The following is a 13009-nucleotide window of genomic DNA, read 5'->3' on the forward strand; positions in this document are numbered from 1 at the left end:
TATTTAATTGCAATTGTTGTCATCGATCCTCCACTACCCGACAGGACCGTCACGTTTATTTGTACACGCCAAGGTATCGATCTAATTCCAGATTAAACTCCTCTTCTTACCGGTGGCTGAAGACCTCACGACGTAATTTCAACATCAACGTACAGCGGACGTTTCAACCCCCCAAACTTCCTTTGAGCTTCGTCGGGGAGTGAGCTCGGAAATCCAGTGAGCTGCCTCCTCATCAGCTGACTGTCAGCGTTGAGTACCCTTCGTGACATCACCAACCGGCAAAGAATGGGTCACTCCCATTAAATATGTACATTCTTTAAAACATATTTTGTTGAACATACCGTTTACTGCACTCATTATCCGGAATCACCTCCGAAATTTCCCCTTAGCTCTGGACCGTATCATAAAAGCTAACCGTCGTACTGTAAAAACAATGAATTCCTTCATACGACATTACCAGTAGTTTTTTTAATAAGCACAGAAGTGCCCAAAAACAAGGACATCCCCGTGTGTAGCCGTTAACATACTGTTGTGGCAAGTGCTGTTAGTGAGCACCTATTAAGGCTGGCACAGTGCACGTGGGGATGGGTGGAATGCACCATACCTGGCCACCTTGGTCTACCCTGTGCAAATGTTTGCACACCACACCGGGATCTCATTTGAGGATTCGTCAACCCCCGGGGAGGCCCATGACCTGTTCGTTTGTTCGCCACTGCTATTGGTCGTGAGCGGGAATCGAAGGTGGGCCTCCGGGTTCCTAGCGCTGTTCGTTAAGCGCTACACTATCGTTTCTCAGAGTAGCATCCACGCACACACAGACACGTGATGATTCTAACGGAGGAACTTCCCCCCCCCCGTTGAGTCGGGTCGGCTCCCACGGGGGACGAAAGGACGGCTCCGTTGCGACCCCCATGCCTGCAATGGATTTCCCTGCAGGAGCCGCTGCTGATGAATGTGCCTCTTCATGAAAGAGCTCCGTGGCGCGCGTAGCCGTGATGAATAGCGTTGAGCCAATCCGCACTCGTGGGAGGAGATGGAGGAGGAGGGGTAGTGGGGAAGTCTTAATTGAGTCCCACTTCCCTCTGTTCCTGCACATTGCCCCACCTCCCTGCTGTCATTTAATATCTCATAATTTGCCCCCTAACTATGATCGATTGGTCATTTAACGGTGAAGCCTGTAACAATGCATCAAGTGCATGGATTCAAATGTATTTGAATCCTTAACGATGGCATGAGTGGAATCCTGTGCGTAAGAATTCGTTCTTTTCGATTCCAATGTGTTGCAGGTAATGGGGTCGATATTTACTCTTTATCGCCACGAGGTGGCCAGAGGGAATTGTCAGTAAACACAGAATAAGAATCGGAATATTTATTTTATATGGGAGGAATCCGATGAGCTATAAAAAAAACTATTTTGCACAGGTGTCCGGTAGGAAGGAGGCAGCTCCAGATATTATGGGCAGAAGATGGAATGGCCTCCCACTCAGGGGATGTTCATGGGAGGTGTGGATAGAAGACCCTGTTTTGCTGGAGGGCATGACAGTGAAATGAGATCAGATAGGTGGGCGGAGGCAGATCCATGCATGAAGACCCTTGAAGTGAGTGATTAGTCCTGTAATCAATATGTAATAGGATTGCAAAACACTCGAGGGGCCTCGAATATCATATCATCATGGTTAAGAGTGCGAGTGAGAAGTGCATCACGTGTGTCTGCTCTGATCGTTATTGTGTTCATATCATAATTATGTACATTCGTACATTATAGATAAAAACTGTTTTATTTTGTCATCCGTATGTTATGTATTATCACACATTAGGTTTGGCTAGGAGACATGCCTTTCTTCTGTGCTGTGTTCATTCAAACCCAGCAATCATTCGGGATGCCACGCTCTGATCAACGTTGAGTAATGTGTAGGAGTTAAAGCAAGCATTTAAACTTCTGGGTCAGTATAACGATTACCGCCGTCATCAGTAGTGGTCCTTTGCCTGTTGAGAAATCAAAGTGGGGGACACATTGACATTTTGATTACCCGACCTTTGGGGAAAAACACCGGTACAAATAAAGCTGTCCCCCCCCCAAAAAAAACACGCGCAATTGTTTCAGGCACAGATAAGAGCGACCCCCACCAACTCGCTCGCCACGCGGTGTTTCCGCTCGCGACTTTACCGCCGCAGCTAACGTCGCTTCCCCAAAAGACATTTTCCCGTGGCCCACGTGACGCGCACGTTTCATGCCGTCGCCCGCCGGCATCTGGAGGCGGGTTTTGAAGGTTGCGCGGATTTAAAAATGCACGACGAATTTCAATGAAAGTCGGCGGCGCGATGCTCCGTAGAGATATTTCTCGAGGAGAGTCACGAACCCTGCAAACGGGCGAGAGCGCGCCCAGCGGGTTGTGCTGGAGTTGTGCGTGCGTGGGTTTATTAATACACGGGCCAACGAGGCGCTGGGGGCGGTGGGGGGGCTTTCGTGGAAGCGAGCCAGCGCCGGTGAGATCCTGGGTCTGAAAACCGGTCTTTGCCGCCTGCGTTTTAAATTGAACCGCGGCGACTATGACGGTCTCAACACGGCGGCCGGTGCAAAAAACGCCGCCGTGTAATAAATTCGATTTGGCGGGGTGCAGCTCTGAAAAGCTGTAATGTGTAAATATATTAGATTATTGACATGCTGCAATCCACTGTTGACAGCATGAAGGCTCTTCGTACACTGTCGGACAAAAGGGGTCTGTTGCAGAGACTGCACGCATAAATAGTCCCGTGATGTAAATTTCGCTGATGGGATGTGATGATGCTCTTCTTGACTGAAGGAACACCAGCTGGATGTTGCTTCATCTCGTGGCACAACTGGTAAAGAATTCAAGGAGGGTTCAGTGATTCATGCATTGCACTATTTACTTGGTGACCTGAGTTTGATTTCCACCCGTAGCTGATGTTATATCACCGGCGAGCAATATCTAAACCTGCCCTGTCCCTTGCTGCTTCACCAGCCCACGCTGACCAACACGGTGAAGTAAGGTCAATCAACGTCCATATACTGTGGGGATGCCACCAGCAGTGGATTTGCAATTGGCTGGTTGTGTTGGGCAGGGCATGATGTACTGAAAGACATCGGAGAGCTACATCGGCACATCCTACGCACTTATAAAACCTACGCATTCGTAAAAATCGTAATGGATTTTCTAAGTGCACACATGTGAGCCCAGTGAGAGATGGTAGGAATAAATGTAAATAGCATGTGATTCCCCCCCCCCCCAATCTTGCACTTTTTCTTCAAACGGTGGAAGCACCTTCCTCTCACTGTGGATGTCACTTCCTGCGATGCAGCCGGGGCCTCTGGGCAATTTGTGCCTTGATGGAAACCAAGTGGGCCCAATGTCCTTTGAGGCTCTTATTTGCACAAAGCAGCAAAATTGAGACCCTATCCCCCACACCCTCCCTCCTGCCTCCATCACCATCTCCAACCCATCAGTTTCCATCTCTCACCGCTGCACTGACTACGGTATAACACGTTTTTATTTAATTTTTGTTCCTGGGTAATAAGTGTTATTTCTTAATTGCTTATGCCTCAAAACGGGCGAATTTGTGTCTTTTCGTTCACATAAAGTCAGGAAAAAAAACAACATATGGAATCAAAGTTAACATATATGTATACTAATGTAATACGAAAATTACTACAAAAGATTTAGACACCAAGATGCACTACCACAGGCGGGACTGGCCACAGCGGACCGTGTTCTCTGTGGGAAGTAACAACGTCAAGTGGGAGCCACTGGTGGACCCACGGAAGGTGCTGATGCCACCACTGCACCTCAAATTGGGCTTTATGAAACCATTTGCCAGAGCTGTAGATATGGAGTCGGCAGCCTTCAAGTACCTTCAAGACTTCTTCCCTAAGCTGTCTGAAGCAAAGGTCAAAGCCGGTGTCTTCGTCGGACCACAGATAAAGAAGAACCTGGAGTGCAATTAATTCCCCAAGTAGCTCACGAGTAAGGAGAAAGCGGCTTGGAACAGCTTTGTCGCAGTGGTTCGTGGCTTTCTGAGAAATCACAAGGTCGAAAACTATCTCACAAAAGCAAAGTTTGTGGGAAATAATAGACATTTTCTCTAGTGTGTGGGAGAGAGTCGAGTCAGATGAGAGGGGAGAAGTAGGAGATTCCATGGAGGGGAGAATAGTGCGATGAGAGGGGGTATATTAACTACCTCGCCCGGTGTACAGGAGGTCGTAGGTTCGATCCCGACCCTGAATTGGAGTTTGCATGTCCCTCCCCCTCGTGGTTGCGTGGATTTTTCTCTGGGTCCTCCGGTTTGTCTCTCCACATTTAGACACAGCATCACGCGTTTAGACTTTTTTTTTGCTGCTATAAATTCTCACTTGAGAAGCCACTTTGTTGAGCTATCATTTGTGGCCAAGTCGCGTCTGAAAAAGAGCTACATAGCTCAGTGGGCCTTACCTGGAAAATTACAAAAAATTGTTACGTTTTTAGAAAGGTATTGCATGGGCGAGTGAATGGAGGACCTTGAAGATGAGGAGTACAATCTTGGAGTTGATCCCCGGGATTGGATTTTGGAAGAATGGTGAAGTATTGTGATGGTGGCGTGATTTACGGGCCACGGGGGTGAAGTCTGGCAGAAGCATTTGATCCGCCGTCCATTGTGTGCATACTCGAGCAGAGAAGATGGGTAAACATGAACATTTGAAAGTGACTTTGCCACTGGAGTTTAGCTCCTTTAATCTTTTTTTTTTGGTGTAAACGCAATCCAATTTTAGTGGTCTTTAATCTGGAAAGCTGACAACGTCGTCTAGAGGAAGGCTTTCCGTCTTGCAATGGGTGAATGTTAGAATCCTGTGTGCCAACATCAAAGCTCGCTTGCCATTCTCCTTCATTTATCCACTGCTGCATGGAAGTATTTCGAAGTTGTTGCCAACTCTCATCGCCCTGGGACGCAACAATCCATTGAGCTTCCACACATGAGCTGATTTCGTTGCTCAATCTCCGTGACGGATGCTCTCTCGGGCGTGTTCCCTCCTTCAGCTGCCACTCCATCATCAGACTCGACCACCGGCCATCGTCCCTTTTAGCCGCCTGTCCTTCTAATCACTTGTCCACTGCACCTTCAATTAGCACGGTTGGCTATGTACCGGTGCGAAAGAAGTTCAACATACATTCATACCTACTGCCGAAGGCCGCTTATTTATACGAACAAGCAATGTGTGTCCTCAACTTGTGTATGATCTCTAATCCATGGCAAAGAAAAATTAAATTAAATCTGACGTGCGAAAAGAAGCACAGAGTGATGGTTTTTTGGAATTGCAATTCTTAGCATTAGGAAATATATTTTACAGGACTTGACCACGTTAACTAGCAATACGTAGCGAGATGCAAGTTTTGATTAATACAATCGGTACGGCCTTTTAACCGATGCGAATGAAGTGGAAAATAAGAAACAATGTCACGGTGATCAAGTGAGAATTGGGCAGTGCTCGTCTCTGCGTGTGGCCCCTTAGCCAGTTCGTCCACACGTCATTTGTGCTGAAAAAAAAATAGACGTACAAAAAAAAAACACATCTACGTTGATTTTTTTTAAACGTCCATGAATGGGAAACTGAAATATGTTTTCATAGGATATGTAAATTTTTAATTTGTTGCTTATATCTATCACACAAACAAATATTCCCCCCCCTCCTCCCCTGCCATATCGCCTTAACACACTTTTTGGGCAAATGCTGTTAGCAAGCACCATTCTTGCCGGTACGGCACGTGACGGCCTGTCTTTTGTGTCCCATGTGGTGATAATTTATACACTGTACAAGGCACGCATTTAAGGCTGAGTCAACATAGCGGAGGCCCAAGACTGGTACAAATAATCGCCACTGATGTTACTTCATGGCCAGGAATGGAACTCGGGTCTCCGGGTGTAGTAGCAGTAGCACAGTGCGCTAACCGCTACGCTACCGCTTGCCATCCATCACATGCACTTGCCAGCAAGCAGATAAGAATAGCAGGTGGGATTTCTCAATCCTGGCAACAAATCCATTGCCTTGAAAACCTTGAAGGGCTGAAATGCTGTGTGTGGTAAGCAGTTAACTTCATCAGAGAGGTCCTCAAGGAAAAATATCTTCTGAGAGGCATACATCCCCGTCAGAGAATCGTTCACGGTGTCGGGGCAGAGCTTAGGAAAGTAATCAATAAAAAAAAGTCAGAGTCATAATACTCTCAATGTATAAGGGCCCCCGCAAGGGATCGTGAGGATTTCAAAGTTATTCGCAGCTTGGTGTCAGTGACTCGGCCTTTTACAGCTCAAGATTGCGGGCCATGTGTTTGTGGTGACCGTATGAACCCTCACACATTGTGCGCCAGCTCTTGCGCCTTATAAGGCCCGCCGCTTGTTATATGGCGGCACATGGCTCGTGTTGGATTCGCATGATCCCTTCTGGGCCTTGCGGGCGTTTATATATTTTTTGTATTTGGTGTAAATTTAACTACAGTGTTCACAGCCAGCCTGTTGCCCATGCTGGTCGTGACACTGCACCGTGGCCTGTAACCCGGCACTGTGGAGGTAGCTAGGGTTGGTAGATCACGTACACATTCGTGACACTCCCTACCCGTGAGCGTGAAATGGGTGCCACGGTGGCGAGCTGTTAACTACCTCGCCTGGTATATAGGAGGTTGTGGGTTCGATCTCAACCCTGATCCCTGCATATGTGGAAGTTGTGTGTTCTCCTTGTGGTCGCATGGATTTTTCTCCAGGTCCTTCGGGTTTTTCCCTTCACATTTAGACACGTGCGTTTTAGAGTATTTGGCTGCTATAAATTTCCACATGCCGACAAGCCACTTGGTTGAGCTGTCACTTGTGGCCAGGTCACCTCTAAAAAGAGTTATATAGCTAAGTGGGCCCCTACCTTGTAAAATAAAATAAATTGTTCAGTTTTTAGTTTGAATGGGGATTGAATGTTAACCCCCTCGCACGCTTGTGTTTTTCGCAGGCTGCTCCAGTTTCCACCAACGTGCATAAGCACCCCAATATAGGGCCACAGTGCTTGGGCAATTGTTGGCGCTGGTTCTGGCTGCCTTCCCGCTTGTCTGTCATCTCCACGCGCCTCTGAATCATCCTTCGTCTCTGAGATTGAGCAAATACTCTGCACGTTGCGAATTATATTATAATTCACGATTATCATCATCAGCATCTTTTTCAGAGTCATATTGAATATACTCCTGTAAGGATTTAATATAAGCCTGCAAGGTGATTCGTAGCAATTTGTGGTCCTGATTTGATGCAAGGATCTAATTTAGTGGCGTGACAGCAAGTGTCTTGCTGACCCATTGCATATAAGAAATACAAAACTGGAAATAATGATTCTTGCTTGCACACTTTCACGCGTGGATCATGAATGTAAGAAATTATTTGAATCGACAAATCGATGCAGTCCTGACACCGCCGGTATGTAAGCAAACAGAGAATCGGTAAAGAGTATTTGTTCGGTGTATATAGTAAGCGGCGTTTCGGGCAACGGGCTACTTCATCGCACTTGAAGAAGGGTCATTACCCGAAACTTCATCCATTGTACACATTTTCTTTTAAGGCCGCAGTGTTATTGACAATTGTGTCGAGTAGTTTTTGTTATTAGTGCTTGCACACTGCCACCGCCAACAGCGGTACGAAGTGGCGTGATGGATGATAGGTGGATGGGCGTATGCATAGACACGAGTCTAGTGTGGGAGCACATGTCCAGACGGCACGTAACAGCGCCCCGCCTTCCGACGCATACCCAAAGGGCTCCTTCCTGGAAATTCTGCAAATGAGTTCACTTCCCGTTCCACCTCCCAGACAGTAATTATTATTCGGCCGCGTCGCTGTGTATGGCTATGCGTGCACAGTGTGTCCCGCGGTGTGAGATATTGAAGACCGCTCGTCGCCGCGGTTCCGTTGTTGGACGAAAAGGATGCACATTTAAACAGCGTTTGCGTTCATCTTTTCTGTGCGCGTTGTCCAGGTCACGCGGAGTCACGGCACGTGGTCAACCCGGTGTCCACTCCAGATCACGCGGTGAGAAAAACGTTTGCCGGGAGCGAGTTGATGTTTTTTTATTTAACATTTTTGTCCCCTCCCCTTTAAGACTTTTTCCAACAACCACGAGAAAAAAAATCCCTTCCTCTTAAAGATGAAAAAAGAAAGTAATTGAAATCCGTCGTATCTCAAATTTAAAGCCGTCCAACGGCACCGTGCCCGCATAATTTATGCACTTATTTTAGTATTTTTTGGGGTTTTTGCGAGTGAAAAATACAGAGAGAGTGCAACAGCTGAGCCTCTGACGTTTGTAAAAGTGCAGAAAGTAGTTGTGTTTCCTGGAATTTGCTCATGCCTTTTAAATAAATATTTTTACGAACTTACTATTGCGATTGTGCTATTGCAAGCAAAGCAATGAGACAGGTGAAAACCTTTAGGCAAAGCCGCAAGTCACCATGCAAGAGAACAGACTGGGAATTTGACTCCACAAACAATATAGTTACGACTCTTCTTTTGAAGTTGCCCATAACCTGGATTAAAAAGTATACCAATCAATGGTCGTCCTTTCCTAAGCCACCCTTACCCCAGCTGAAATCGGCATAAGAATTCGTTGGACACGCGTCAATCATCTTACACGTGTTTTACAAATCACAGCCATGAGAGCTGAACCTCTTGAATCATGGACTATTTTTCTTGCAGCATTAGTTACCAGGCTGAGACTATCAAAACGCCGCACGCGTCAAAGGTGCTTTTGTCTTTGCTGTCTCGTCGAGATTTGGCTCCTGACGATCTTGGCAAGCGATGGCCTCGTTTTTTTTCTTCCACGTGTGGACACTTGATAGCTTACAAGTTAACGATTTAATCAAAGGCTCTACATAACCGGGTGAGAACCCGAACAAAAGCCACGCGTTTCTTTTTTAAGCAACCCTTAGAAAGATGCAGGGAAAACACTTCAAACAACGTGATGAGCTGTAAAAAATCTTTAACAGTAGGAACGGGGCCCTTGAGTTGTATTATCTGGCGAGCCACGTAATAAACTAGAGTGTGCTGGTGAACGTTGTGACATCGTAAGTCACGTCCGAACATTACGGCATCTCATGATGTCACGACGTCTGGACGTGTGACTGCTGCGCTCTCATCCCTAGTCGCCAGGTCTCTCATCGTCCCACTTCAACATCACTCTTTCATCTCGGCAACGTGTTGCTCTTAACGTCTTGGTGGGCCATGGCTCGGCAGACCTTCGCCAGCCAGATGCGGCCCACAGGCTGGCCAGTTGAAAAACCCAGTTGAAAGACCCAATTGGCACACGCAGATGTCCCATTTGAATCGTGGAAACACTGATAAAATTAATACAAAAATAGACGTGAAACTTTGTCACGCGGTCACCTCCCTCGCCAAGTCGCTTTCCCCCACGGCGGAGCGGACGCAAGGGGAAAGGTGACGCAGAGGGCACCAAACCGAAGCGCCCTTGGGGCCACGGGGGCTGACGTTGGCATCCAAATGAGGGCCTGTCGGCCGGCGGCAGCTCTCTCCCCCTGTGCGTCACTCCCCTGGCGGCGGATTATAACGTCCAGGCTGTCGGCGAGCTCGTGCCGCGTCGACGCGTCTGATAATTGCGCCGTTATCTGCCCTCCACCGCTCGCGCTCAGGGCTGCCCGTGAGCGCCTGTAATTTCACGTTGATGAACGCTCGCAGGTTGCGTTGCGGCACGGCGCGCCAATGAAGGAAAGGCAACTTTGGCTGGATGCACCGCGTGAAACAAGTTAAATAATGGTGCCCGAGCGTTGATTAGGCGTAGCGCTTGAAAGGAGAATCATGGGATACTTTTGATCGATTGATTTGTGCATTGGTGACCCTTAGTCAACCGGATGAGAGTTTGTTGAGATTTGCCACCTCTTTTGGTTAATGTCCCTTATTCAACCGCTCGGTGATGAGCTTCGTTATATGACCACATCGCCCAGAATATACCAAATTTAATCGAGTCCGGTTAGTACTTGGGACACCTGATTGATCCTATTTTGCATGCGAGACACGAATATTAGTAAGCTAGGTAACCAAAATTACTCAGTCATACGTAAACAAATAAAATTGTGGGAAATATTACAACTTGGTATATGATGGCCTTTTATTCTTTGTTATGATCTATTTCATTGTTGATGCCCAGGTGGTGAGATTTAATTTATTTATCGCACGTTTATGCCAGCAGCTTGAGCCGTGTACACAGGAAGGCTGTGGTACGCAGGGACTCATCCTGATGCTTCCACTTTTGGTTCTTGTGTTAAAAGTGGGATCCTGGACAAACATTTTATTTCCAATACATCTCCAGTAGTAAATGTTATGAATCATTAACATTATAATATTGTAATTCAGCCATCCATTGATAGGTATCACCAACAAGAAATTTATTTAAATGTTCGTGTCTCCTAGTCTGGTGAGGTCCTGCACTCTTCAAAAAAAAAAATCTTGCATTTTTAAAAGCTGACCTACTTGCTGGACTGTCATATATTTTCCAGCTCATTGGCATGAAGCATAGGCATCCCATGCATGCGATGATGATCATATGATCTCCGATTAGCACAGTCGGCTATGTACGGTGCGAAAGAAGTTCAACGTACATACATAGACGGACCCAACCTCCGAGGCGCTGGACTACGACCGCTCACAACCACTGTTGAATCACACGGGTCACTGGCTCAGGTGAGAACTCGTTGTTTCTTTGTCAGCACCACCATCGAGCAATTCCCGACATGGGTCCGCGTTCCACCCGTGCCGGCTCACTGCTGTGACGTGGAAACGATGAAGGCCCCCCCCGCCCACCTGAGCCAAGCACTCGATCGCCTTCTCGACGTGTGTACGCAGTTCACTTCACTATGCCCCTCTTGACTGGAGCTCCTCTTGCTCTCACCGTTCTCTCACTTCTAGCCGGCCAAGCGATACTCACTCAGCCTTCTCGATGCAGTTGCCCCTGGCAACCGCGGTCCTCTCTGACTCCCCCCCCTCCTCCACCGTGACATCAGTCCCTGAGCTCCCGTCAGCAGTGAATCCGTCTGCCGGGATTTCGTGCCCGGCCGCCACCGCCGCTGCTGCTGCTGCTGCTGCTACTCCTGCTTCTCTCTGGTCCCCTGCCCGTATTTTGCGCAGAGATCCCTCGTCTTCCAGATTCATTCACTCCCTTTATATAATGTAATTCCAGTTATAGATATAGCTGGTGTGATTATTCATTATCCCTCCCCCACATCCCATTAGGTTCATTAACTTAACTATAACACTCGCACACATTGTAATTATTGATTTTCCATCTCACGTAATTCAATGCATGTGTCATTAGCGCCAGATTTGCTTTTAATCGATGAATAGATGCATAATTACGTGCCTATTCACAGTGTTTCAATCTGCCCAAATATCTCCCCCCCCCCCCTCTAATTGAATTGTCTTGATTTAAGATTGCAATTTAAATTCAAGAATCAATTGATTCCAGAATTGTAATAATACGAGAAATATTTTTTTAAACAAGGGCTGGGGAATGGTAGAGAATTTATGTAGATACTCTCGGCATTATTGTGAAGAAGCAGCAGTAGCCTAGACACCGACGAAAGAGAGGCGTAGTGGTAAAATATGTAGAGGGAGGACATCAACGCAATCGGAAACCGTCATCAAATAAAATACGGAAGTTGGACGTGGTGGTAGCAGAAGGAAGAAAGCACAACAGACCGGAGCAAATTTAAGGTGTTTATCGCAGATGCCACGGAGTCTCACAGGGGATGATTAATGACGATGATGATACACAGACGTGTTTTGTTCAATGGATGTATGTTGAACTTCTTTAGCGCACAGCCAACCGTGTCAATGGGAGGTGCGTGAGCGGGACGAAAAACGGAACACGAAAGGCAACGAGGGCATCTCATTCCTTTTTGTGGATGGGGGCCTCTTCATGCCACGCGGCTCGTGGCAATTATTTGACCGTATTTCACCCCGCCGAAGGTGGGCATCAGAGTAGTGGGAATCTCAAGATTCTATGCAAAGTAGTGGGACATGAGCATCATGGAGAAAAAGTAAGCGTGTAATATAAATGTACGGGGAAGAGACGGTCATTAGCAAATGAGAGTAGGAACTAGTACGGTTTGTCACGAACAAGACATGCCAATTCGTGGGTCATCTCTCCGACACACCGGCGTGCTGAGCTAGTAACGAATTTGGCATGTTTTGTTTACGTAAAAAAAAAACCTTACCAATTGGTTGTGTTAGGTGGTGGCGGGTTTAATGGCACATTTATATTTACGCGACCTAACCCAAAAACCTATATTGTGGGTAATATTGGTCGAAAAGGCCTCCTTCTACTGCTTGTTAAACTGAGAAGAGGAACGTTTGAGCAAGGACTGGAACATGGACCGGGGAGAGTATGTTCCACACAATCAGAGCAGCAGAGGAGAAGGAGCGACGTCACACTGAGCTAGGGTTGACTGAGCATTTGAATTGGAGAGCAAAATCAGAGGAATTAAAGAGCGATGAGATGGGAGAGGCAAGAAGTTTCAAGTTTCATTTATTAGGTATAGCCCTGTGAGCCATTCGGCTCTTGAATCGGGTGCAACCGCAACAAACAAAAAAAAACATGAACAAGAAAACATTTTAAAGTGAATATGTGCTAACAGAAAATCCAAGCAAAGACAGCAAAATATTGCAGAAAAAGCACCGTACACCAACACTGTGTGCATAAATCCCAGTGGGATGCAAGTCAAACAACAACAACCACAAGACAACTTAGCTTAAGGCCATCAGTCTAACTCTGTACTACAACAAACAAACATGGCCAAACCGAAAACTTTTCAAAAATCACCAAAATAAAGCCATTAAAGCAATGAAACAGTGATCATAGGAACTGTGACCGAATTTTCACAATAACGACGTAAACAACATGTATTACCAAACTCTGCAGCCATAGCTGGCTGCATGATTCACTCCACAACGTCTTGAACTTGATCCAGGGCTAGAACCGGAGCCAGTGGAG

The 13009-nt window shown here is 46.8% G+C and overlaps 1 protein-coding gene across 2 annotated transcripts in view; it reads left to right on the forward strand.

The window, feature by feature from the left end:
• The window catches only part of NPHP4 (nephrocystin 4), a 277215-nt gene that overhangs the window by 146160 nt on the left and 118046 nt on the right, over nt 1–13009 (forward strand). For both annotated transcript variants that reach the window (XM_061567973.1, XM_061567974.1), the window contains one exon: nt 7991–8043. In XM_061567973.1, the coding sequence (XP_061423957.1) occupies nt 7991–8043 (53 nt within the window). The remainder of the gene's footprint in view (nt 1–7990; nt 8044–13009) is intronic.

This window comes from Lethenteron reissneri, chromosome 40 (genome assembly GCF_015708825.2).
Source record: "Lethenteron reissneri isolate LAM-NWPU_2019-01 chromosome 40, ASM1570882v1, whole genome shotgun sequence".
In the NCBI taxonomy this organism is placed as follows: Eukaryota; Metazoa; Chordata; class Hyperoartia; order Petromyzontiformes; family Petromyzontidae; genus Lethenteron; species Lethenteron reissneri.